The sequence below is a fragment of the Trachurus trachurus genome (genome assembly GCF_905171665.1).
Source record: "Trachurus trachurus genome assembly, chromosome: 14".
NCBI classification, from domain to species: domain Eukaryota; kingdom Metazoa; phylum Chordata; class Actinopteri; order Carangiformes; family Carangidae; genus Trachurus; species Trachurus trachurus.
In genome coordinates this window covers 18561061-18586603 of record NC_139903.1, presented here as the reverse complement: position 1 = coordinate 18586603, position 25543 = coordinate 18561061, and the positions used below count along the sequence as shown (strand labels likewise).

The 25543-nt window shown below is 41.2% G+C and overlaps 1 protein-coding gene across 1 annotated transcript in view; it reads left to right on the top strand.

The window, feature by feature from the left end:
- Positions 1 to 832: 832 nt before the first annotated feature.
- The window catches only part of LOC310997496 (polypeptide N-acetylgalactosaminyltransferase 10-like), a gene marked incomplete at both ends in the record, with an annotated part of 76702 nt that continues 51991 nt past the window's right edge, over positions 833 to 25543 (top strand). Inside the window, 2 exons of the mRNA XM_083987206.1 lie at positions 833 to 991; positions 22964 to 23066. Of these exons, the coding sequence (XP_083843332.1) occupies positions 833 to 991; positions 22964 to 23066 (262 nt within the window). The remainder of the gene's footprint in view (positions 992 to 22963; positions 23067 to 25543) is intronic.

Here is a 25543-nt window from a genome sequence, read left to right as displayed (position 1 = left end):
GAGTTTCAGTACATGGCTGTCCTGGTGTCACAATTTTTGATAGCCTGTAAAATATGCAACTACTGACTAAAACAGACAACACCACAGGAGAAGTTTGTTTTTTTTAAGTCACAGAGAGAAAAGTCAGAAATGTATACAGAATGGTAGCTTTGCAAACCTGGCCCGACTCAGTGTGGGTTCTCTAATTAAGCTGTGGGAGGTTGCCGTAGAGACTGCAGCCTCCCACAGCTTAATTAGCTATAGGCTACACACAGTGCACATTGTATTCACACCCAATTTGATGGTTTTGCTAAGATCCCATCTACAGAGTTGATGAAAAACATCAAACACATCCAGGCAATAACAATGTCAATCGAAGAGACTTCTAATAATGTGAACAAACCTAAATTAGCCTAAACACAGAAAAAACCCTTAACATTTTCATTTTCTACATTTTAACTCTATTACTACTAGTAGTATAGGCTATGTGTTTTAGTGAGCATGTTTTTAAATTGTAATTGCAATTAATATATCAGACATCTTCATCTATGTGGTTCCATGCCCATCCATTTCTGTCTTTATGGTGAAGAAAATTGAAGCCTTTTGTAGTTGCTTGAATCAACATGTGAGCACGGTGTCTTATTTTGAAAGTCGTGACCGGACGTCGCGTATGTTTGGATATTCCAACTAGCTTGAATGTAGTCCGTCCCCCCGTGTGTCCCCTCCCTCACTCCTTCCCCTAGTCAGAGTGAAAGTTGGCTCCGCTTGGAAGAAGCAGGTAGTCAGGGCTCGTCCGTCTCCAGCGCCGCTGCTTCACACGCTGCTGTTCTCCAGGAGACAGAGAGAGAGAGAGATGAGGCGGAAAGAGAAGAGGCTGCTGCAGTTCGCCGGGCTGCTCATTGTCGCTCTCCTGTTCCTCCCTAACGTCGGGCTGTGGTCTTTGTACAGGGACCGAGTCTTCGTCAACTCGCCGGACGCGGTGGACGGTCCGGGCGGCATTCACCCGATACAGGTACGGGAGTCTTAAGAAAACGTAGCCGCGCCACGCCGCTTTATTTTCCTTATCTGTCTCCACGGTTTCTTCTCATTTCAAAGAACTCCCGCGGCCGAGTAACGCTTTAATAGACTTGGCTCTGGATCTGAAACAAAGACAGTCTTCCACAGGCCGACTGTATCTAGTGCACCGGGTGCAGAGTCAGGACCGTGGAGAGCGCCTTAGTACTTAGAGCGCTGCCCGGGTTCAGCACCACGGAGAGCGCCGTAGCGCTTTGAGTGCTGCTCGGGTTCAGCACCATGGAGAGCGACTCATGGCAAGAGAGGCTTATGGTTTTTAAAAGCAGCACTGATGAAGCCTGAAAATACAGTGCGATTTTTTGTATAGTGTATGTTTTTTTCCTCTCTAATTTAAGAATCTTAGCAGTTCAAGTGGCTGTAGAGACACTGAAAGGAAGGAAGTTAGATGCCAGATCATCTCCCATAAAGTAATCTGTTCTCTTAGTTTTGTTTGCTGCTTGGCATTTTTGTTTTGGATGGAATCTTTCTGGCAGCATCATTCCTGATTTTTCTCTATGATAAGCTTTATGATAAGCTCTGGTCAAGTCCATTTAGTGATCATGTTGTCACAGTCTTTCACCATGGGTTTATCTGTTACCATGGAGAACGACTGGTTATCTGCATTAAATATAGATAGGAAGAAAGTGGTCATCTCAGGATATTTTATTGGCTTGTTTTGTCAGGCAAATTTAAAACAACATAAAACAGAGTAAATGTGAAAATCTTTACACAGAGGAAGCTCCAAACAACACATACATCATTATTTAAATTCATTTATAAGATAATATTTGATGATATTCATGCCAGCTATCTCAACTTGTTCATTAATCTTGTAGAAATGACTGAACAGCTATGTTATATAATTCAAAATGGCTTTAACAATGAACTAGCCAGTCTACATGAAGTAATCATGAGGAGCTCTGTGTCTGTCACTGGTATTTACACTCCAGCAGCATCTCCTTTCAGCGAAATGCTTTTAAACCACTAACAGTAATGATCTTCACATCCAAAGGATCAATGGCATCACACTGAGCTGTCGTCAGGTATCCTGTTCATGCTTTATGTGCGAGGAGAAAAGCCACCCTGAACTCCAAATCAGATTCACAATCAGAGCATGAAACAAACAGTTTTCCACTTAAAATAAGCTCAGGGTGATAAAGATTTCATTTTTTCTGAGGGATTAAATTTAAATATAGATGCTACAACACTAAGGTAAAACTATCACTTTCAAACGCGGGTCATTGATTATGAGTCATGTACGCAGACACGCATTACCGGCCAGTGTAAATTCATGTGCTGATCTTGGATTTAAATGATGATCCACTGTCACAGATTTTCAAAGGCAGCATTAGGTTCAAACGAAAGGACCAGATCATGAATTTCCTCATGGAAGATGAGAGCAAGTGATTAGAATTCATTACAATATATTATAGGACTAACTGACTGGCCAGCCAGTTTAATATATGGTGCAAATCAGATCTTTTATGAGCAGTATTTCTTTGCTCAGATTCACTGTATCAGGACTTGTGGATCAATTTTGATGCAACATCTTCTTAAGCCTCAGTATCGGAGCTGTTTTCAGATGAAAACACTCTGAAATGCAACCTTTCTCATTTATTGTTTATTTATTATATAAACAGTCCTGTCTGAAAATTACTAACTTGCACAATTAGGTTTAGCAATTCAATTGTACTTTTTAAGAATGTTTTATTTCATTTTAAAAACGCTGCAGTCATGCATCCTTAAGTATCCCTTCACGGCACAGCGTTACATTCTGTAGGAAATTAAAATAGATTGCGTCTGTACTATAACCCCTCTGTTTCATTTGATATGATCCCAATATAATATTTTGCATAGATTACACTTAATATTCCTCAAGATTTCGACAACAACTTAAAGGCTAATTTAATGTATTTTCATTACTGAGCTGGTTTGGGACAGTGAGGTCATATCTGAGCAATGAAATTAAATTATATTCTTATGACTGAGGCCTCATTTTTCTGAGCTGTCACCCACTCCTCATGGGCAGCAGTTCAAAAACGTGTTGCTGCTCTAGCTGATGTTGTTATGGAGAACAAAATCAGCAGATGGAGCAGGTTGATGTGGCTCAGTCAACAAAATATCATGACTCTGACTGTTAACTCACTCAGTCAAAGCAGTTATCCAAGCCAAACCAAGTTATTTCATAACAGGCCTTAACTGTAGCTGTAAGAAAACAAGGATTTGTAACAGTTTTGGTAGACCCAGACAAAAAGCTGTCGTCCTGCCACAGGCGTCAGATCAGAAACCTGTATGTGTTGTTCTGGAGGGCGGAGGACTAGTTGGAAAATTGGTTTCCACGCAATCTCATGTCTCAGGGTTGCGTTGCCTCTAGACATCTTTGCAGAGCTACATTCTGTAGCAGTGCAACCCTCAACTAGACTCTTGGAAATGACGTTTATATGTGACTTGGCTGCAACATTTAAGGGCTGGATTATGTTCAGAGGCAACATTTTCCTTTTTTCCTTCTTTTTCTAAATTATGAAGTGCTTAAGGTGCCGTTAAGAGGATTAAGATTGAATGTAAATAAACACTTGCTTGTAAAGTATTTGCAGCAGGGCCAGTGGAAAAAAAAAAACGGTCATATGATTCAAGGTTGTGTAAAAAATACCCTACATGATCAATATAACACTGGGCCAATTGATTTAGCATTTGATTACCTGAAGCAGCAGCTTTTGTCTTGACATGATTACTCTGTGTTGGTCCTTTGAAAAAGTCACAAGCTGTGACTGATGTAAAGAGGCAGCTATATGACGCTAACATGTCATCATGTCAGTGTCATGTGGATCCTGAAGGGTCCATTATGTGAAGAGCACGCTGCCAGTCTGCAGCTAACTAGCACTTGTCTTATTTTAGCTTTGGCTTCTTACTGCTGGAAACTGTCTGCAAGCATTCATCTGCTGTACTCTTGCCACCTTGTAAACTTTGATTAGTGAGAGACAAGTGGAACAAAGGGACAACTGAGGGGAGAAGTAAGGAACAATATTTGTGACTGTGTTTTTTTGTATGCAAGTGTTCTCCGTGGGCTGTTATGGCTTCACTGAAGTAGATAAAAATCAATACCCTAATCCCATTCAGCCTCTTTTTTCCCACATAAGTCTTGTTAGAGACGTTTGTAGCAGATATTTTCTTCTTCCCCTCGCTGGTTTCTGTCTGTTTCGCTTGTAGCAGATGCAGTGTTTAAACCATCAAAATAAGATCAGAGCAGATTAAACACAAACACTATGAGCCGAAGTCTCATTCATGCACAGTCTCCAGCAGATAAAATAGAATATAAATGAATAACATTCACAATATTGTTTTTTTTTCCTTTTTTATTATTATTATTATTTTCAATTTTTATTTACCCAGGCAGGAGGATGAGGACACGTCGTCTATCCAGCACTGCTCTTGTTTGCTTTTATTTGATGGCACTTTATCCCTGCCAGATTTCTGCTGTTTGCCCCACGGAACAATTTAGTTGCAAAAATTTGCAGTTTGCAGATCTTTCCACTGAGCACTGATTATTGATCTACAGTATTCACTGTTTGGAAACTGTCAGCAGTATTCCTGCTACTGTCCAACCATTCACTACCACTAGACAGATGTAGACGGGATGTTGCCCACTGGTAAAACATCAAATGTAGGATACATCTGTGATTCCTCTGTTCAAGCTACTCTAAAGCCTTCTCCCGAGGGTGACAGAAAAGTAGGTGATTGAAAAGCTCTCAGTGTTGAGCCAGGTCTGTCTGTGGTGTGAAACCACATGTTTCAGGACAATGAACCGGAAAATCAAAATCAACATTTAAAACCTCTCAACAACCTGATCTTGCTCGTGTCAGTTAATTCAGTTTCTACTTTAATCCCTATTAACTGTCCCCTCAAAACATACAACCTTGCATTCAGTCATGTGGCCCCGCCCCGTCCAATGAGGCCACTGTGAGTTTACTCAGTGAGAAGTTGGTGATGTGTGTGCAAACACCGAGCCCACGAAATTCACTGGTTGAGTTTTACAGAGATTTTTGAGAGCACTGCTGAACATGTTTTAGCTTGTACAGACATGTGACCTTCAAAAACCAGTGACATATAGACCTACCTCGCCCCCTTGAGTTTTATCAAACACAGTATTTCCTCTTGTATCAGGCCAAAAACACAGCAAAAAAGATTATTTTCCAGTGTTTTTCACATACTCATGTATCCTGTGCAGGCAAAAAAAACAAACATTACATTAAATCACAACTACAGTATCACACTGGCACTTTTACATTTTATTATGTTCATTAATGTGCACTGTCCTCCTTAAATAAAAAAAAAAAAAAGAAGCAGCAAATTGAAACAGAATTGCTTTTTCTAATCACTTTAAAAAGAATCACATTGCTGAATATGCAGAGCTCATGGCTCAAAATCTGATTGTTCATTGATCGTAGTATGAAATAATCTTGATACTGATATGAAGCCATATCTTACAGGTTTAGGCTACGTTTATATGGAAACGATCCGAACAGAAAACGCAAAAGTGGCGTTGTCTTCACTTTTTATTCCGCGTTTAGATTAGCGTTTTCGGGGTGGAAATCCACGTGCATACGGTGACGCAAAAGTCTGTGTAATTCAATATTGTATGCACGCCAGGAGCCTAGGTGGCAGCGTGCCGCACAACACACAACACCACCAAGTCCGCACACCTGTGTATTCTTCTTCTTCCTCTTGATTTCCAGCAGGCTGTACGCCAGCGATCGTTATGCTACCCTCCGTGCCCTCCTCAGGTCATAGCAATCGGAGCAGAGGTTTTGCGTTTTCACCCTTTACACGGAGACGCAACGGCAGAGAGTTTTTAAGATTTCCACTCTGGAGGGTGGTATCACCTTCTTGCATTTTCAAGCCCCCAAAGCGCCGTCGCCATCTAAACGAAAGGAACATCCGATGATATTTTACCGTTTTCATCTGCGAACATTGTCGTGTAAATAGGCCTTAGTCTGTAGTGTGATGGCCCTCGGGCTCTATAGCACACTGCTGCTTGCCCTGCTTGTGCTCCTCCCTTTCAGGTGCTCCTGGCTGGTTCCTCCCACCTTGTTGGGGGATTCACTCCACCTGGTGCCTGACTATATTAGCTTGGTGGTTCCAAAATGGCAGTCTCTCACCCTCCTGGATGGCTGGTGCTGTTCAGCCCTCTCCCATGGCTTTGTTTGGTTTTGGTTGTGTTTGTTTGGTTATTTTGGTTCCTTTCTGACTTCACCCACACACTCTGCGCATCCAACACCCTCACCTCACTACTGATCACTGATATACACACAAAGTTGGTCTTCTTTGTTGGACCTTTAATAAATTATTAATTATTACTTCATGGTCCTCTCTCTGTTGTTATGCTCTCCAACTAGCTGGGCATAACAGTAGTCAGAGATCAAGTTGTGTCCACAGAGTGTAAAATGAAGGTTTCAGCATCAGATAAAGCTAAGCAGCACTTTCTGTATCCTGAGAGACCCGGAGCTGAGTCTCCCATTTTATTGTTTGGTTGTAAATTCTGATCAAATTTGACATTTTGCTGTGAAACAGGACAAAAAGTGAAGAAGCAGAATGCTGCCTTTGCTCTCTTTTTTATTTAAAAATGAAATGGCCTTCGGGTAACTCGCATGTTGTGTGCGCACCAGTGTGGCTAAATGCCTTTCAACAGCACACTGACAGTTCTTTGTGTTAAACCAATTGATTTGCTCCCTTTAACCATATTGAGAATTGATCGCTGTAGTGGAGGGAAGGAGCCACCTGTCTCAGCACAACACAGCGTGACTCAGATCCAATAGAGCAGAGCAGGGCATGCTACACAGGATGAGTTTAAAGATGTACAAAAAGCGACAATAACGTAAGCAAAACAACAACAACAAACACACACAAAAAAAACAATAATGTAAGCAATTAAAATAAAGTGAATAATGACCCTGTTGCATTTAAAGAAGGACACTTTGGACAAATGTGAAGACCAGCACCAGCTCTGATAGCTTGTCAGCATTTTCAGCAAGAAATGGCAAGGCTGATTCAGACAGAGCCATGTACATCATGGAGGGGGTGGGTTCAGGGGAGCTGGTGAAAGCCACATCTGTCCTTCAGTAGCCCCATGTTGGACGGAGCTGCGCTCAGAGGCAACAAGCTGAGACAAGTCGCTCATCTGTAGTCTGAGTCCTGCTGACAGAGAGACATTCACTCAGAGGGAGAGAGAGGACCGCAGGGCTGCCGTGGCTGCTGCTGCCGGTCATGTGACTGTAGCTTTAAAACAAAGATACAGCTTGTAGAGACCTTCGTCATCAACTCCGAAGTGAATCTGTCTCATTAGACCTAACGTGCAATTTATTACCAGTTGCAGCATTGTGGCCGCTGTTGTTTCCTTCTCATGAGTCTGTGTTGTGTGTCGTCATGACAAAGTGTGGATAACCAGCAAGACAGAGTCATGAAAGCGTACAGGGGTGGAGTTGAAGTGGCAGCAGGGTTTGAAGATGGGTGTGGTGCTTCATAGACTGATAATAATGATAGCAATAATAATAATAATAATAATAATACATTTATAAAGCACTTTACATCAAAGTGCTGTACACCACATCAAAAACTGAAGGCAATTTACAAGCAGGAACAATACCAAAAACACAACATCAGTTTATAAAAGTTCACAGGGAAATGAACGGAATCAGGCATTTCTAACTTCAGATATTTGCGGGAGAAAATCACGTAAACAAGCGCGAGATTAGACGTGACGTCACACGCGTGATCAGGACAACGTTTGTTGCTGGAAAAGACTGCCTGTAACATAGTAAAGTAGACACATGGATCTATTGAGTAGACATCACAGAAGGGACAACACAAGTTTGAGAACAACAACGACTGGTTTCATTTCGATGGGCGCCACTATCAGTTTGAGACCGAGTTTATGAAGACGAGCTGAAGGAAATGGAGGAGAAAAGTGGTGGAGTCTATGTGCTGGACCTGGGGGGTTCGAGTGGTCAGGTGTGGTCACTGCCTGCCAGTGGCCGCTGAAACCAGATGTTTGTGCTGCCAGGAGGACTTGGATGTGTTTTATCAGTGCCTGGACACGGAAAGTTGCTGCATAATGTATAATTGGAAGAGAGTGGGTGAGTTGTGTTTTTGTGTCTTTTCAATAGAAATCAGGCAAAGCTAACAGATGTTTGATGCCTCGTATTATGTGCTGGGACCCCGTTTACTGTTCATGACGTTTGGTGCTGTTCTGAGCATCATTTGTGGCCATGAGTGGCTTTTTGATTGCGGTTTGCGTGTGGAGAAATAGACTGCGCTAACTCGGTGTCATGGTGCATTGCATTAAAATCTTTGCTTTAAAATCCTCAAACGAACAGGCCTGCCTGATGTCTAACGGGAGGTTGTTCCACAGTGTCGGAGCCTAGTAGCAAAAGGCCCGCTCACCAACCATCTTCTTTTAAACCTTCAGGACCCACAGACAACCACTCCCCTGGGAGCGTATAGACCGCATGGGCACATAAACTAAGTCGCTCAGGTACGAAGGTGCCAAGCCGTTTTAAGATTTTAAAAGTTAGTAAAAGCACCTTAAAATCTGCTCTCATCTGAATAGGTAGCCAATGAAGACAAGCCAGCACTGGCGTAATGTGCTCGTACTTAGATGAGCCAGACATAATACGAGCTGCCATGTTCTGAACCATTTGTCGTCCATGAAAGCTCTTCTTAGGCTTAGGTTACAATAGTCGAGCCTGGATGTAACAAAGGCAGAATTGGTCTGATTTTTGCAATATGTCTTAGGTGAAGAAATGCTACACATGATGAGCTTAAAGAAATACCAAAAGCGACAATAACGTAAGCAAAAACAACAACAAAAAAACAAAAAACTAAACAATAATGTAAGCATTTAAAATAAAGTGACTAATGGCCATGACACTTTGGACAAATGTGAAGTCCAGCACCAGCTCTGATAGCATGTCAGCATTTTCAGCTAAGAATTGTTTTCAAGAAAGTTTCAGGTATCTAAGTTTTACTGTCACGGTTACGGCCTCTTACAAAATCTTTGTTGTTCCAAACATCAATAACCACCTCTTAGAAACCTTTGCTGTGGTACAATATGTATCTACCTTTGCTGCTTTGATCAGAGCAAAGTCACTAATAGCTGTGTTTTTATGGTCTCAGTGTCTGTAATAATGCTTTTCAACTGCCTTTAAATTGCATCTTATCAACCATAACAACTCAAACAAAAACTAGAATTAATGAATGAGAAAGTTTTTACTCTTTAAAAAACATCATTTTGATATGAAAAACTTGTTATCAGACATCTTGACTCAAACAGACTCAGGTCTCACGGTTCTTTTGAAGTGAAATCAGCATTCACAGGAAATTATTTCCTCCCATTGACTCACTGAGTTTGTTTCCTTGATATCAAAAATAACCTCTGAACATTAGATTGTGATTTATAAATGACTGTCCTTAAAGAAGTAACCTATTTGCCTAATTGGCCTTTTCAGGAAACATTTAGATGAAGGAGTCGTTTGTAAGATGGAAGCTTTGGAGCACTTAATGTCAGAGCACAGCGAAGACAAACATAAAAGGCAGCGGTTAGGAAGACTGTAATTATCTACATAATTGATGCAAAAGTCTGCAGTGAACATATGATTGGACTGGATGACATAAAAATATGATCTGTCCATATTAGGGCTGTCAATCTTCCCCCCCAAATCAGTTTCGAATTTCTAACCCATCTTATGTTAAATAGTCGAATAATATTCAAATTTTTAATGTTTAATGGGCAGCGATGACGGTGGCGACAACGACACAGCAGAACAATCCTGCATAGGAGCTGTCCATGGTTACTTAACCAAAAGTCTCTTGAAGTGTTAAACAAAGAGAACTATGGACTGTGGAAGTTTGAATAGCAAAAATATAGAAGTTATCTTGACATGAATGTTGCGGTATTTAAAAAAAAAGAGGATCGTTGATTCGGTGGAAACCCGGCTTCACAGGCCCCCCCCTCACTCGCGGGGGCTGCGGGGTTAGGGCACAGAGTAGTGGTGCAACAGATCACAGCTGATCCGTGATCGGCACACAAGTGGTCCGCGGATCTATCGATTAAAAAAAAAAAGGTGTGCGTGTAGTGTGGGGACACATACGCGCACCGTGGTGGAAGGCAAACGTTCGAACATCAGTTTCCACCTTCGAATGTTCTCATTTTGACTAACATTCGAATTGTATTCGAATAGCGAAGTTCGTTCTGACAGCCCTAGTCCATATAAGCTCCTGAACTCACCCTGAGGTGACCTTATTCTGCTGTTTTCAAGTTCAATAATACATTTTGTCCTGTTCAGCATACTCAAATTAAAGTTTAATGCACTTGTACCAGACAAAACTCTTCACACACATTCAAAACAGTGTTACACCACATGCTTTATAGTTTGTCTTGTGCAGTGGTAGCAAACGGCTTCAATGTCTCTTTATTTTACTGCAGTGAAAATCTGTGTTTTTAGCATCATCTCAATAGCAGCAGGGCTGTACTTTGTTCACATGGAGCTCAAAATGCTATTTTTTCCTGACATGGAGGTTGGAGGATCCTATTTTCTCAGCTTCATCTAAAAGCTCAGTGTCCCACTGACGGTGTCTGCAGAGTGGTGAGTCAGGGTCTCTCTGCTTTGCCTTAGTTGGGATGGGACTAGAAGCCTCTCTTTGTACGAGGTTGGTACCACCACTCCACTGCACTTAATGGCCACCATGCAGCAGTTCTGTGCTGTAATTCCCCTGGTTTCCTTTCCCTCAGACATGGTAATAAGGAGCTTATTTGAACAGCTCAGATGGGTTTGGACCGGAGCCAGCAGTGGCTGTGATTCCAGCAGTTCCACCACAGCTGTAAATTAATACTGATTTCCACAGCAGGTCCAGCAAACCCTGCTTGTAGCTCAAAATTTGTTGTTGTATCACTGTGCGAGAATCCTTTTTTCTCCATAAGGGTTGGCTCAACCAAATACAGAAATATATTTTTTAACACAACCCAACCCTGACCTCCAGTTTTTTGGTTTTATGTTTGAGATACAGACCTCTACCAAACCTCAGTCCAGCAGATGTGAATTTTATTTACTGTATATCATTTAAGTATAGTGATTTTGTTTTGTTGACCCATCCGTCCAGCACAATCTCCTTCTAAAGTTGACTTTGTGGCCCTCCAATTGCTGCGACCACTAGATGTCTCCTAGCAAAGAAAACTAACTAGGGGTCATAATAACCTGCTTTGCAGAACTCTTGTTTTTTTTGTTGTTGTTTTTAGGGCACTCTCATCTCGGCTACTGTTCAAATCAAAGAGGAGTAAAGTTTGCAGTGGCAGCACCTGAAACACCCCAGAGAACCTTGACATCAAAAAGCACAAAAACAAAACAATCAAACAAAGCAGAACCCCTGCAGCCCTGAGTTTGATCAGCGTTTCATTGTGATTACAAAGGGAAAGGAGGGAGGAGTGAGCTTTGAAGCATTTTTACCAGCCTCATTTTCTATACTTAACAGGCTTTTAAAAAACAAAACAGACTGTCTTTTAGCAGGAGTACGTGCATATGTATTGAAGTGTTGAGGAGCAGTAATACGAGTCTAAGTTGTTATATATGCATGTTTGCCGGCTCTATCCGCAAACATTTATTAATATCCCTCAGCTGTTTGGGAGACTGTAGCCGAGTGATAGCAGGATTGCTTTTAGCTGGGGGTGTGGTTGTGTACAGTTGTGCAGTTTGCCCTACTTAGTTTGTGTTAGTAAGGTCTTTCAATTTCTTTAAATGTGTTTGTGCACTTACTGAAAGTGTATGTGTCCAGTTTGTGTTCCTCTTGTGTGGGTACTTTCTTGTTAACGCCCACGTACTGTAGAACTGAGCAGATAACACACCCTGCAAGCAGCAGAGAGAGAAGAGAAGTGATGCAGCCGAGAAAGAGAAAGATGTGAAGTCTATTGTCAGACAGAAAGCTCTCCACCAGATGTTGTTAAAAACCAAAAAAAACATGGATCAGCTTTGTGTGCCTCCTCTCTTTTGGTTTTCAGGTTGCAGCTGCAGAGATTTGTACTTTTTAAGAGTTTGGTCACTAGAGACAGACAAGTTCTTAAGCATTTGACTCAGGACAGACTGGCTGCATTGTGTTTGCATGGCTGCTGTGAAACGTCTCTGACTTTTCCACATTAACAGGTTAGCAATCAAATGACTAGATGTAGCAAATGGATTTCCCATCTGGGCTCAGTCTTAGGGACAGAGTGAGAAGCTTGGACTTTCAGAGGGAACTCAAAGTAGACACGCTGCTCCTTCATGTTGAAAGGAGCCAGTTGAGGTGTTTGAGGGATCTGATGAGGATGCCTCCTGGGCCCCTTGCTGTGGAGCTTCTCGCGGCATGTCAAACTGGTACCCCGGGGCAGACCAAGAACTCGCTGGAGGGATTCTTCTTAATATCCCTTCTGGCCTGGGAACGCCTCAGGATCCCCTCAGGGGGAGCTGGGAAGTGTTTCCAGAGAGGATGTCTGGAACTTTCTGCTTAGTCGGATGGTTGGATGGATGAATGGGTTAGAGATGCATGTTGTCCCTAATGGCTGCATTGAGTGATCTAGAGATGTTTTGTGTTTGTGACATTGTGCGTGTGTCCTATAAAAGATAAACAGAGAAAACACCCTTTCATACCCCTCCCCTTTTTCTGTATGTTTGTCTTTTTCATGCAAACAACAGATGATCTACCCATTTTGTAAAATTCTCATATACCACAATCCATCAATATCAGGGGGCAGAGAGCCTGAGACCGCGGGAGATGGAGGACTCCACCACTCCTGGCCTCTTTCTGGTCCTCTGGCTGCTCTCTCTGTCTCAGCAGGACTCTGGATAATGACTCCTTTTGGGAGGGAATGGACTGTTGCATGGCCTTACTGAGGTCCTCTTTCAGTGAGGGATGGTGGGGGGTGGGGTTGGTGAAATGACTCACAGCAGGGCCCTTCGCCTGGAGGTCCTCTGCCTCGAGCCCGTGTCAGCTCAGACAGGATGACGAGGGGTCGCCTGGAGGGATTTGAATGTGGCTGTTCCGGCTGGTGAAGAGTTTGTACAAGTTGTTTCACTCAGGTTCCCTGACGTAGCAGGGAAGGTAAAAATGAAACCGACAGGTAAAAACGGAACACCTATACCTACCTGTCTGTCTGTGGAATGGCAGATTCTGTCCTCTTGGCTTTAATTTTGAAATATACCCTCCTCTATACTACCTTCAATGAGGAATTTGTAAACACTAGATCGAATCATTTCTTCCACATTGATAACTTTGTTTTTTGTTGTTTTTTTAATTCTGGACAAAAAATGTTTTTTTTTTTGCTAACCCTCCTCCTGGCCATGTGCATTTGTTTACAACGAAGCCGGCGAGAAATCAATCAATAAAGCGGTAAATAACGTTATATCATATACGATGTTACGACGTGTATATTTGTTTAGTCTTATCTGTCATAAACAAGAGATTACGGGTTTATTTCATTTTTTAAGACAGGGCAGTATTAATGCAGATATCTAAAAAGTGGTATTGGCTGTATGTCTTTGAGCTTCTTATGGAGTTCAGCAGCAATTCAAAAAAAAAGTGAATGCAGATTGAACATCCTTTCCAAGGCTGATACCAGTATGATCGCTTGCGGATCAATGATATGTCTTATTCATTGTGTTTCGATCACAGCCTCTCACAGGAGGAGCAGTGGGTCAGTTAGTCCACATTTTGTATTCTTAGACAGAGGATCAGGGGATGGAGGGAGCCACCGGCACAGATTCACTTGTCTGTGAAGTGGCTGGAGGTGGAGGAGGAGGAGGAGGAGGAGGAGCAGCAGAGGGTGAGGTAGAACAGGAAAGGTAATTGTGTCTCCGGGGGTAGAGGTAGATCTACCTGTGATCTGACAGAACAGGAAGGAGAAGAAAAAAAAAGAAAGAGGAAAGCTTCCTCTCTTCACTCCACGTAACTGTCGGCTCTCAGCAGGCGGAAAGGAAACAGAAAAGGGAGAAGTATTGACCCAAGGTGGTCGGATTCATCCTCCTCAGAGAATGAATGAGGAGCTCTGTTCTTATCAGATTTACTGCTCTGTTGGTAATGCCAGCTTTTCTCCCATGCCAAACAAAGGCAGTCCAATAGTCCTCCTCTGTCTCTCCTTGTTCACCCCTCCTCTTTGTTGTACACAACAGATCTGAAGGCAGCCGAAAATGATTGCTTTTTCACAAGTGAGTGCAGAAAGAGGATAGTAACAATGCTGAACTTATGTGTACAACCAACTGGTGTTGATGTTGATTTTATTTTTTTTACTCATGATAATTACTATATTAAAATACATCACCAAGTTCAGCAATGTTAACAGGACATTTTAATTTAAACCTTTTTTTTTTTCTTCTTTTCTTTTTAAATTGTGGTTCCCTCAATGCACAGTTACATCAGTGATGACAGAGAAAACCAAAAATGTGTGATGTTTGTTTCGTGGAAGATTCAAAATCATTTCAGGGTCTATCTTGATAGTTCCTACCTTGTTGCCAACTGCAGCGATTCCTCTTTTGTCTTCACATAATCGAGTGTCACCGGTCCTAAAACCTGGAAATGAGTTGAAATAACAATAACAGTCCAATACATAACATCTTTTATTCAAAATGACCTAAGTGCAGCTCTGCAGTAAACTCTTGCAAAATGTCAATAAAATAATAAAGTATAAAAAAGCCTCTAGCAAACCCTTATAAATGTGAGAACCACAAACTGAAATAACAAAAAAACCTGACATTATTTTTCTCTAGTGGATCAACCAATGCAAGGACATCATTACTAAATGAAACCCAGACATGTCGCAGTTCATAATGTATGTCAATACGGTCCATGTACTTGATGGCCAACACATTTTCATTATGAAAAGAGAAACAGAAAGTTCTGCAATTAATGAATACCTGAGGCTAATCTAGGAAATGCATCCTATAGCACTTTCACACAGATTTTCACTCTGACCAAGGATATGACCTATAAACTTCATCGATCCAGCAGTATGAAAAACAAAAGTCCTATATGTACTGTTTATAGCTGCACAGCAGATACTGTACATAAATCATCATACAAAACACCCAGGAGATATTGAGCTTATTTTTGCCCCAAGAAACTCTCTCTACATTTTTTAAAATATTAATAGGAAATTGTTGACTTGGCAGGTTGGTCTCATTCTTGAGGATTCTTCTCCATGCCGCCATACAGCACCGAGGCAAACAATACCCCAGTGGTATTGATTCAGCTGAGACCTACCATGGTGGATTCAGACACACCTAGCGTCTGGAGGCCAGTTGGCAGCAACCTCCTCCTTGTGTGATAAAACCCTGGCAGTCTAAACTCTTGGGTTGAACTTTTTCTTTGCAAAGCTTTTCAGTGTGCTGTGAAATAAAGGTACGAGGTCATGGGTATTTTTTTCTGATTATGCTGTCACTTATTCCTCAGGAGAAACCTTTTCTCCCTTGTTCCATAGTACATCCACTGAAGAATAAATCCACTGCCACAAAGCATGATGACGTAACCCTTTGCAGAGAAAGGTGATGCCTCAGAGGTTAGCATGGCATTTCTATTCACTGTGGTCTTTTCTTTCATTGTGCGTTTTTTAAGACCTTTTCAAGTCTGGTCAGGTGTGACGAGTAAGACAGTTTCAGTGGGGGGATTTCTCACAATGGCTCTTTTTTTACCCCAGAAATAATTAAAAGTAGAGTCATAGCTGAAACATGAGCTGTTGCTGGAAGAATTTATCACCATTATCTAGACATTAATTAAGCTAATTAGACTAGTTGGCAAATTAACAGATGGCTGCATGCAGACAAAAGTCACTCTCCTCACAACTAACGGTTCATATCAGACATCGAAATAAGAAGCTGTCTGGCATTTTAGTCACATCGTGGATTTTCACAACCTGTAACCTCACACAGTGATGTAAAGTCCTGATTTTCTGCTTGACTTTGGAATTAATACTGCTGTACATTATGACCTTAGTAGGTTAGTGTTGTAGTCAAGACCACCTAACCTGAGACCGAGTCATGACCAAGACCAGAGCATACCAAGACTACAAGACCAAGACTTTAAGGGGGTGAGAGAGTCAAGAACAAGAACGAGAAGGGGCGAGACCAAGTCCAAGGCTGAGGCCAAACAAAATAAACAGTAGCACAAAATTTGTCATTTTGAAAAATACATTTATTTCAAACTGTTGGTAAGGCCAACCAGCCTGCAGTAGTAAGTAATGTCCCCTTTTTACATGGTGCTTTCAAAAGCAGCAACCAGTCAGTGCTGTCACAACCAATGTATGAAGAATGTATCAACACTTGAAAGCTGATTCTCTGATGAAAAAACAAAACAAATTTACTGTAGCCTACATGCATTCTTTGTCCTTTTTCCAAGATTATTCATGTTAAAAGTGGTGAGTTAATGCAATACATCCATGGTTTGTTATGCTTCTGTTCTTCAGTCAGCTCGTGTCTTTATTGGCTATATTCAATTTCACATCATTCCGAGTCTGTGACTCAGTCAGGATTCTTGGCTTCTCCCACACACAAGATGTCGGGGCCGACAATCGTAAATATTGAACATGTCTAGTTACGATTGTTGGCTCCAACCGACGCGACCATTTTCCGAGCCGACTGTCAGGAGAATTTGACTCACACCACAGGATAATCTCGTAGGATAATCTAATCGGTCGATTTTTGTCCTTGGTTGGAAAGAGGAAAATCGGGCCAAAGTCAGCCAGATTTTCTTCATGTGTGTACCAGTCTTAAGTTAACTGGGAAGAAAAAACACTCCGCCGAGTGTAACATTTGTATAGTGACATTCGCCGAGACATTCTCCCTCTTCTTCTCCTCTTTGGCACGTATGTGGCAGCGTCAACACTTTCAAAATAAAATACTTTATTGGTTACATTTTAATTCAGGAAATTCACACATTTGCGTTTTAAAAAAAAATCACAGCAGCTGTGGTCTTGACTGAACTTGACAATAAATCCTGAGTCCAGCTCGACCGAGACCGAGACAAGACCGAGTAAATATGCAGTTGATTCCAAGACAAGACCAAGACCATGAAAATGCACTCTTGAGACCAAGACGGGTCTCGAGTATTACAACACTAGTACAGTGAGATAATTAGCTTGACACACTAAGGTGAGGATTTCAGGGTTGAAAAACTGTTTCCATACAATTATGTACAATTATCAAAAAAAACAAACGCATAACTCTACAAATTCTATAGAAAGCTGCAAGTGTGTTTTGGGTGTCACTTTATACCTCACCTACCACTGATATGCGGACCAAGCGTGTACTATTTTTACTCATTTTGAACATATAAAAATACAAAACATGGCTTCCTTGATTTCATTCAGAAACTCAATTTTATTGCACATCTGGTGCCGTGTTAGATCTCAGACGAATGTGCCACTATAGCTTCTAATTGCACTGTTCATTTTTGGTACTTGTTCTTCAAAATTCACTGAGCCACATAGAAAGCTAACCCACATCTTTAAGACCTTCAAAGTCATTTATCTGGGTGTTGAATTAACCAACGATCAGAATCCACAAACTTGAATCTTCAAGAGCCCTCGATAATTTACTTCAGGCCCTGAGCTGTTTGACCAGACTCTTGTGCTGCGTTTGTTTGCACTTTTTTTTTCTGTGGCCGTCAAAATTTAGAGGCTATCAACTGAATATTTGACCTGAAAGCTCCTCAGCAATCTTATGACTCTTTATAGCCAGTTGATCAAGACTATTTGAACAGTGTTGATTAGACATTTTGCATCTGTCTTCTGGAAAGCAGAGATCCCTGTTGAGCTCTGTGGTTAAGGACTGCAACTGTTTCCATTACCTTTTGTCTTTTGAAATGATAAGTTGAAACCAGCTTTTGAAGATAATGGATGCCAACTGAAAAGGTGGAGATTTGAGTTTTGAAGTTGTCGGATTACTGCAGTACAACTTGTTATACTTTGTAATTTAAACTTGTTGTACTTTGTGCAGCACACAAACACATACACATGCAGATCCATAAAATGTATTCAAAGTGGAACTCATAATGTTTATTCCCACCCAGGGACAGACACTTTGTAAGTAGCAAACATTAGATGAATTGATGAATGGACCGTTAAAAGGCTACATGAAAGTTAATTAGTGGTCGCTCATGCAGGTGAAATTGGCCACTTCCACGTCTTCCTCTCTCTCTCTCTTTGTCTCTCTGAATGTTTTGCTCAATAAAATATGAATTTCCATTACAGCCTGTCACTTATCGCCCACTGTGCTTTGTAATTAATGATGGAACAGTTGATGGAGATAAAACATGGGCTGCGTGGCTGCTGCTGTAGCTCCCGTGAAGCCCTATTAGCTGGTTTATGCTGCACCTTGAATATTGATCAAGTAGTAAAGTGCCTGGAGCAGGAATTTGTTTGTGGCAGCGGGAAGTTGTGTCCTTGTGATGATGGCCGTTAGAAAGGTAGCGAGAGAGCACACAGCAGGGAGGCAGACAAATCACCACAAAAAGTTGCATTTTTGTTCTCTTTTCCACAATGTGAATGCCACTTACACCAGCTTTTATGAGGTGGATATATGTGTGTGATAAAATACAGGTCCACAGCAGTAGAGATTCACTCCTGCACCACCCGCCTTGACAGTTGAATTGGCTCTTTTTTAAGTGTTGGAGTGGATAGGATGAGGTCAGGCCACCCTGGAGTTTTTTTTTTTTTTTTTTACTGAAGCAGCAGCAGGTAGAGAACAGTGAGACACAAGAGAAATGATGATTGGTTTTCTAAAAGTTTACTTGTATCTTCTGACAGTGTGGTTTCTGTTTGTATGAGATTGAAGAACAAGAGCTATGTTGTAATAAATTCCCCACTGAGACCACATCAGTGACAGCAGATATGATTTGATCAATGTCCATGACAGTTTTGGAACTTTACTCCTTTCCCCTGGTTTGATCTGATGTCAGGTGTTCCTCTTCTTTGGTGAAGAGTTTCTATTTTTTCACTTCAAAACTGCTATATGTGCGTTTTTTGCTAATAGTAGCTTTACTCACAGAGTAGAGGTGGGCGATATATATATCGCCTACAGTATTATCGTAAATGTTGTGAATGTGCAGTTATCGAGTATCTATACTACCTCAAAAAGAAAACAATAGACAGTAAAGGAGAGGCGCATGAAAGTCCTTATTCGCCAGATTCATGCCTCAGAAGCCAATCGGTGCGCAGGATTCAGTCACGTGGTGGTAACGTGATCTCCCACAAACAGTCTCGGCAGCAACCGTAACACAGCATCGTCTCGCAAGGAAGAAATATATGACCCATTATTTTCAAGGTGAAGACCTTGTTCTTCACCAAACTATATCGTCCTGCAGTTTGACAACAAATTCCCAAACTTACACCATTGTAAAGGTTGTCTGTCCCCCACCATGTTGGCTCTACCTATGCCATATTAACAAGAATACAACCCAAAGGAGTGTAGACTACTAGCAAGAGGTGTGCCAGACCATTCTTGTTGTCGTAGTAAGAATGATAAACACTTGGTGAAGGATGTGTTCATTTAGTCTGGATGCTGCCATAACCTCAGCCTTTTAGTTGAGCACTAGTGTGATGCAGAGTGACAGTAAATTCAAACTGAACTGAACAGAGTCCAGTTTAACCAGAATTAACGGAATGAAAATGAATGTGCATATACGGTGTGGGGGGGAGAAAATAAAATGGAAGTTCCTCTAAGACGCTGGGTTAATGTGGTGTCCAGTTCCATTTCCTGCATACAGTAGCAGTGCATGATTACGACAGCTTTTCTGGGAGTTAATTTCCCTGTAAGTATATATATGAGAGAGAGAGAGTAAGAAAGAGAGAGAGAGAGACATATTTTCATTTTTCTTGTTTGCCTTTCGGTACAATATAACACCTGAGCAAAGTCACACCAAAACACTCACGAAGACTCAGATTGCGAAAAGTTTTTCTCTCTCCTTGTCTCATTTTTCAAGGTCTTGTTAGAGCAGAGAGCCCCGGTGGAATATCATGGTGACGTGTACTGAAAATTTAATCAAAGGAAATGGGACGGCGCAGTGTCGCTTCCTTTTATTTGGAAGCACGCAGATGGAATCTCTGTGCATGTCAGGTCCTGGCATGACTGACACCAAGAGGAGATATGAAACAGAAAGAGGAGAGAGGGATGACGTGTTGAGATAATTGGACCAGCATTTTACTTTAATGCCGTAAACTAAACAGTTTTACAGAAACAGAAAAAAAGAAAATCTCCCTATGAATCTTGTGAGGAAAGTTAGTGAAGATCAAAATCAATGCTGAATAAATCTCCCGTCCCCGTTATTTATTCCAGTTTTGCAGGATGGCATCGGTGGCTGTTTCAGTTCAGCGACCTCCTCAAATCATTTATAATTGACCGCATCAATAACATCATCAATCAGAATAATTAGCCACTAATCATTTTATGCTGATTTTCCACAATCAATTAAAGTTAAATGCCGGTGGTGCTGAAGCTTTGTTTTGAATGCCAGCACTGGTGCATCACATCAGCTGTTGTCTGTCTAAAGGCCAAAGCACAGTGCAAAGCAGAGCAGTCGCCCCTGATATTTTCTACAGCGATGGCAGCAGCCAGGTGTGCTGCCCTGTGACACTTCATGCCATTTTCCCAATACTGGCATCATCAGCCCTGAAGAAACTCATTTTTTGTTTTGTAGCCTGTATCCTGCTTCCTGTAGCTGCTTCACTTCTCTCTACTCAGCTCCTACAGTCTTGGTCTCTTCTGTTTGTACAATGGATATTGATGTTGAGAAATATATAAAGAGCTCTACAACACACAGAAGTCGATGGCCAACTGTAGCTCTGGAGATTGACTCAAGATCCTCAGATTATTATGTCTTTGTAATATGACAGCCTCTATAGCTATGCTAGCTGTAGCTCTTTTTGTTTTGTTTGCATGTAATAAAATTCTTATTTCATTTCATTGGTCATTGGTTGCTTGCTGCTATTTCATTTTCATACTTTTATTTTATACTTCATCACCAAGTAGACCTGGCTTTGAGTCAATACAGTATGGATGTTGTCAATGAATATTCTCATTCATCCAGGTCATTGTTCTCTCTTTCTCTCAAATAGAATCGTAGGCAACTGGACTTGTAGACGTTTCGCCTCTTATCCAAGGGGCTTCATCAGTTCGTACATTCGGTTAGTCAGTTTAACAGCAAATTCGACAGACAAAAGCACGGCTGCTCACCAGTGTCCCCTATTGTGGCCAATTTTCACATGGAAATGGTAGAGCACAAGGCCATAAACTCATATAAAAGAACACCTCCAAACCATTGGTTTACTGTACAGTAGGTATGTGGATGATGACACATGGGTGAAGATCAAAAAGGAAATAAAAAGATAACATATTTAGCACTCTTGTTCAAAAACAGCATAATATAAAAGTTTTACTTTCCCACTGTGACTACTGTTGAAGTAAATGTATGATGTGTTCTGCGTGTGATAGCCTAATGTTGTAGTATTGGCACAGTGTTTAGGTCTCATTGCATTTGGTACCATACCACCTTGGCTGATTGTCTTGGCTGTCTCTGAAATGTCAAGTAGTCTTGAAGCAAACAGTGAAACGGGGAGCAGCTGCTATAGTGGTTTGTTTGACTGTACTGTGCTATCAGCTAACAGTCTGGCTAATGGTATTCCTTGCAGTCAGACGTGTCGCTTGTATTAACAACATTTGACTAATTGCATCCTCCCGTGGAACCAATTAATTTACCATTGTGCTGTGATCCTATAATATCTGGAGTCACTAAAAGTCATTTCTAAGATGGAGAGAATTTCATAAATGGCTGATTATGCATTTTAATACTGAATAGAGAATAATAGCTTATGGTGATGAGTGTGTGTGTACACTGTGTGTTTGTGTGCACTGTGTGTTTGTGTGCCAGTAATAGCAGTGAAATTTAACGTGATTTTCTAGATTTTTTTAAAACATCTTTACTTTGTCTAAACCCAGCTGTCAGCAGCGCCCTTTAGGAAGCAAAATGAAGCTCATGCAGGTTTTGGCCTACTGCCAGGAGAGAGATTGAAGTGGGGAGGCAAGTCTGTGTTTCTTCTACAGTTGTGTGTGGTTCCTATAAAAAAACAAAAGAAAAGCAGGATCTTTTTTTTTTTTCAACTTTCTTGCAGCAGCCGTTTGTGGACAAACTACATTGCCTATTATTATAGATCTTGTCTATATTATTCAGGAGACTACAGCAAGCATTTTCTTGCTTTCGAGACACCACTCACTAGTATGTCAAAGTATTGTTCCTGTATTTGAAGAAGCCAATTGTCATGACAACAATAATGTTAATAATGGTATTTACATTTGGATTAGTTTCCAGATGAGGAGCAACCAACTTTTGGTCGATGTGTTTCAATAAACTGACTAAGCCTTAACACTAACATACTTCAAAATGAGCGTGGTCACGGTCACCTTGTCAAGCCATACTGTAGGAACAACTACAAAACACAAGATCTGCAGCAGTGAAACCAAAACCAACCAAGATAACCAATAAAGGTGTTGGTGCTAAGGTTAGCTATGTAGCAGTAGCAGAACTTAGCCTACACTCCTTTGCTCTTTCCCCGTGACTCGGTTACTAGTCCGACTTCTCCAATAACCCAAATTGAAATGGATATACCCAAGAGGAGGACAATCACCGTCCCTTTGCTCCTGCCTGTCTTTCTGTGTGTGTGTGTGTGTGTGTGTGTGTGTCTCGAGGTCCACTGTGCTGCTGCCTCACCAGAGACAGTCAGAGTCGATTTAGCAGGTAACACCTGTGCCAATTAGAAACCTGGCCCTGCTCCCACGAGCCACTCCCACATGTCTCTCCCCTGTGCAGCTGAGCCCCAAACTCCGCTCTCCATCCACATAATGGCTTGTGTCTCCTTTGTGTGCTCCTGCAGGAGTTGAACCAGATGAGGAAGGTCGCCCAGGTGGGACTTGATGGCGTGCGGAGGACAGACTGGCACGACTACGAGGCGATGAGGAGAGATGCTGCTCGCATGGGTGCGTCCACACTCTTTGCTCATGCTGTTGTTTTGCTGAGGCATGTTTACCGAGAACATCTGCTCTGTTTCAGCACAGGACAACACACACATACACATGCAGACATACACCCACGCTGCGGCACTACAGTTGAACTTTTTTTCTTCTCTTAATTCCCTGTGAGTGTATTTCTCTCCCTCAGCAGCAGTGTAAATCAATGCTGCAAGTAAAGTTCTGAGTTCATAATTAAACACAGTTAATCTTCTACAATAAGCATTGATTCAGCCTGAGGCCTCGAGTGGATAACATACCTTTGCCTTTTCATTGCAAATGGAACAGATTTAACTGGCTTTTATATGGTATTAGGAGACACTTAGTTGGCAATTTAGATGAATTTGTGAGTGAGCACCAAGTGAATGGAGATTTTAAAGTATAATACAATGGGTTTGGCAGCGCACTAGGATCTGTAATTGTGACTTTACTATCTTCGTAATTCACTTTTACTTTTTCACTAATGGTAACTCTGTGTGTTCGCTCAAAAATATTCAGATTGAGCATCTTGTATGGCTGTTATAAGACAAGACAAGGACAGATGTTCATTTTGTGTGTGTCAGCAACACTCAGACTGTAAAGATTGCAGAGTTCAGGGAGGGCTATTTTGAGCATTAAAGATAAATAATATGTTCCTTCCTTGAGGGTTTTTAGACGTTTGGATTTTAGATGGTATTGATGCTCAAAAAACATTATTTGCCCTTCATTTTTGCACGTTTCTAAATTAACATTTTGAGTGAAAGGTACCACAGAGGGATATTTTTGATGTGTAATATGCACATGAGAAGAGAACAGTGGGACTGAGATCAGTTCAAAGCTTCTTTTTCTCATTGGGAGAAAAACAACAATCACATCACAGAGTGTGGCTGATGCCGCTGAGCTGAAAAGAACTGAAAAGATATTACCTTTCATGAGTCACAAAAATAAAAATGTGTAACCCTCTCTAAGGTTTGAATGAATTCCTGCATAAAAAGTGCCAATTTGGAAAGGTTAACCTGTTCACGCAGGCCCCCTAGTGGTTGGGACGCCGGCGTCCCAAATCAATAACACATGAACGGCGTCCTTAATACAACGATAAGTATGCATGCTGTAATGAAAACTCCACCACAGACCTTTTAAGGACACCTTCGGCAACATGTAGAAAAAAAAAAGAAGTTTCTAGGTGCTACGGTTTTTTCACAGTCACTGAAAATGTCTCAAACAATATCAGACTACGGCAGCCCACAAGTGACGTCACGTCAACAACGAAGGTGATTTTAACATATATGTACCATCTGTACACCTCTTCTTTCACCACCAAAAAATCATAAACTGTCATATAAACAAAAGCAAAGCACAAAAATGCAGTTTTTACCCCATTAAAGGTTTAAACAAGCCTGATCACTCAACACAAACAAACCCGGAAGTCATTTTCGAGTGCCGAAAAAGACGGACATTTGTCAGTCACAAACCCACTAAAACACTGAATAAAATTACAAGCTTACCCTCTTTTTCAAGCTGAAGATGTGCTCGACAAAACAGGCATGGGCGATTTATTCCATCGTGACCAGATAATCCGTTAATGGTTACGTTTACCCGCAGTGCTAATGCTATGAGCTATTATCCGTCAGACTGCGCACCCGCTTTGCGCATCTCTCGTCGCCTGTCAATCAAAATCACGGGGGTGAAAACTTTTTGGTCCAATAGCAGAGACTCTAAGGTGTGACCTGATATATAATGATCCCTGATTGGGCAAAGCTTAAGCCTGCACCCAGCTGGTTCATGTGGTTCCCTCTCCCCCTAGTGTCAACAAGTAAGCAATACAAGTATCCACAAAAAGTGTGTTTTTACTGCCCCAAGTTTAATTAAAATAATAATAAAAGACAAAATGAACTATTTCAAATGTCCTTGTTAATTTAAGCCATCACTGATGGTTGTGGGATGTTTACTTCTGGAGTTTTAAAGGAAAATAACAATATAATACAGGCGAAAATAGGTCAAATTCCTGTTTGGATGGGTTTTGGACACTAAATATTCATCCCCATAAATTAAATTTTCAAATGGCATTTTACTTATGTAACTGGTGTTCCTAAAAGCCATCAAGTATGTGATTGGCCCCAGTAAGTTATCTGTTGGAAAAAAAAAAATCTCACTAAAATCTTGCAGTGTGCATTTTAGCCAAATTGGACAATTTTGGACAGTTTTTGCACGCTGTACATCGCCAAGGGACACTGTTTGGAAAAACTCTATAGTGCCTCAGTAGTTTTACATATCAACCTAAAATTTGGTACATATGTGGACAGGGAGTGTGTGAACCATATATGTAAAATTCAACCTGTTTTATAATTAGGATTTTGATATATCACCTTTTCACCAAAAATTTCAAACTCGTTTTTTTTTTTTTCAAAAGAAATTTGTTATTTCAGAAGCCCATTTTTTTATGGAATGACTCAATTCAATATTTTATA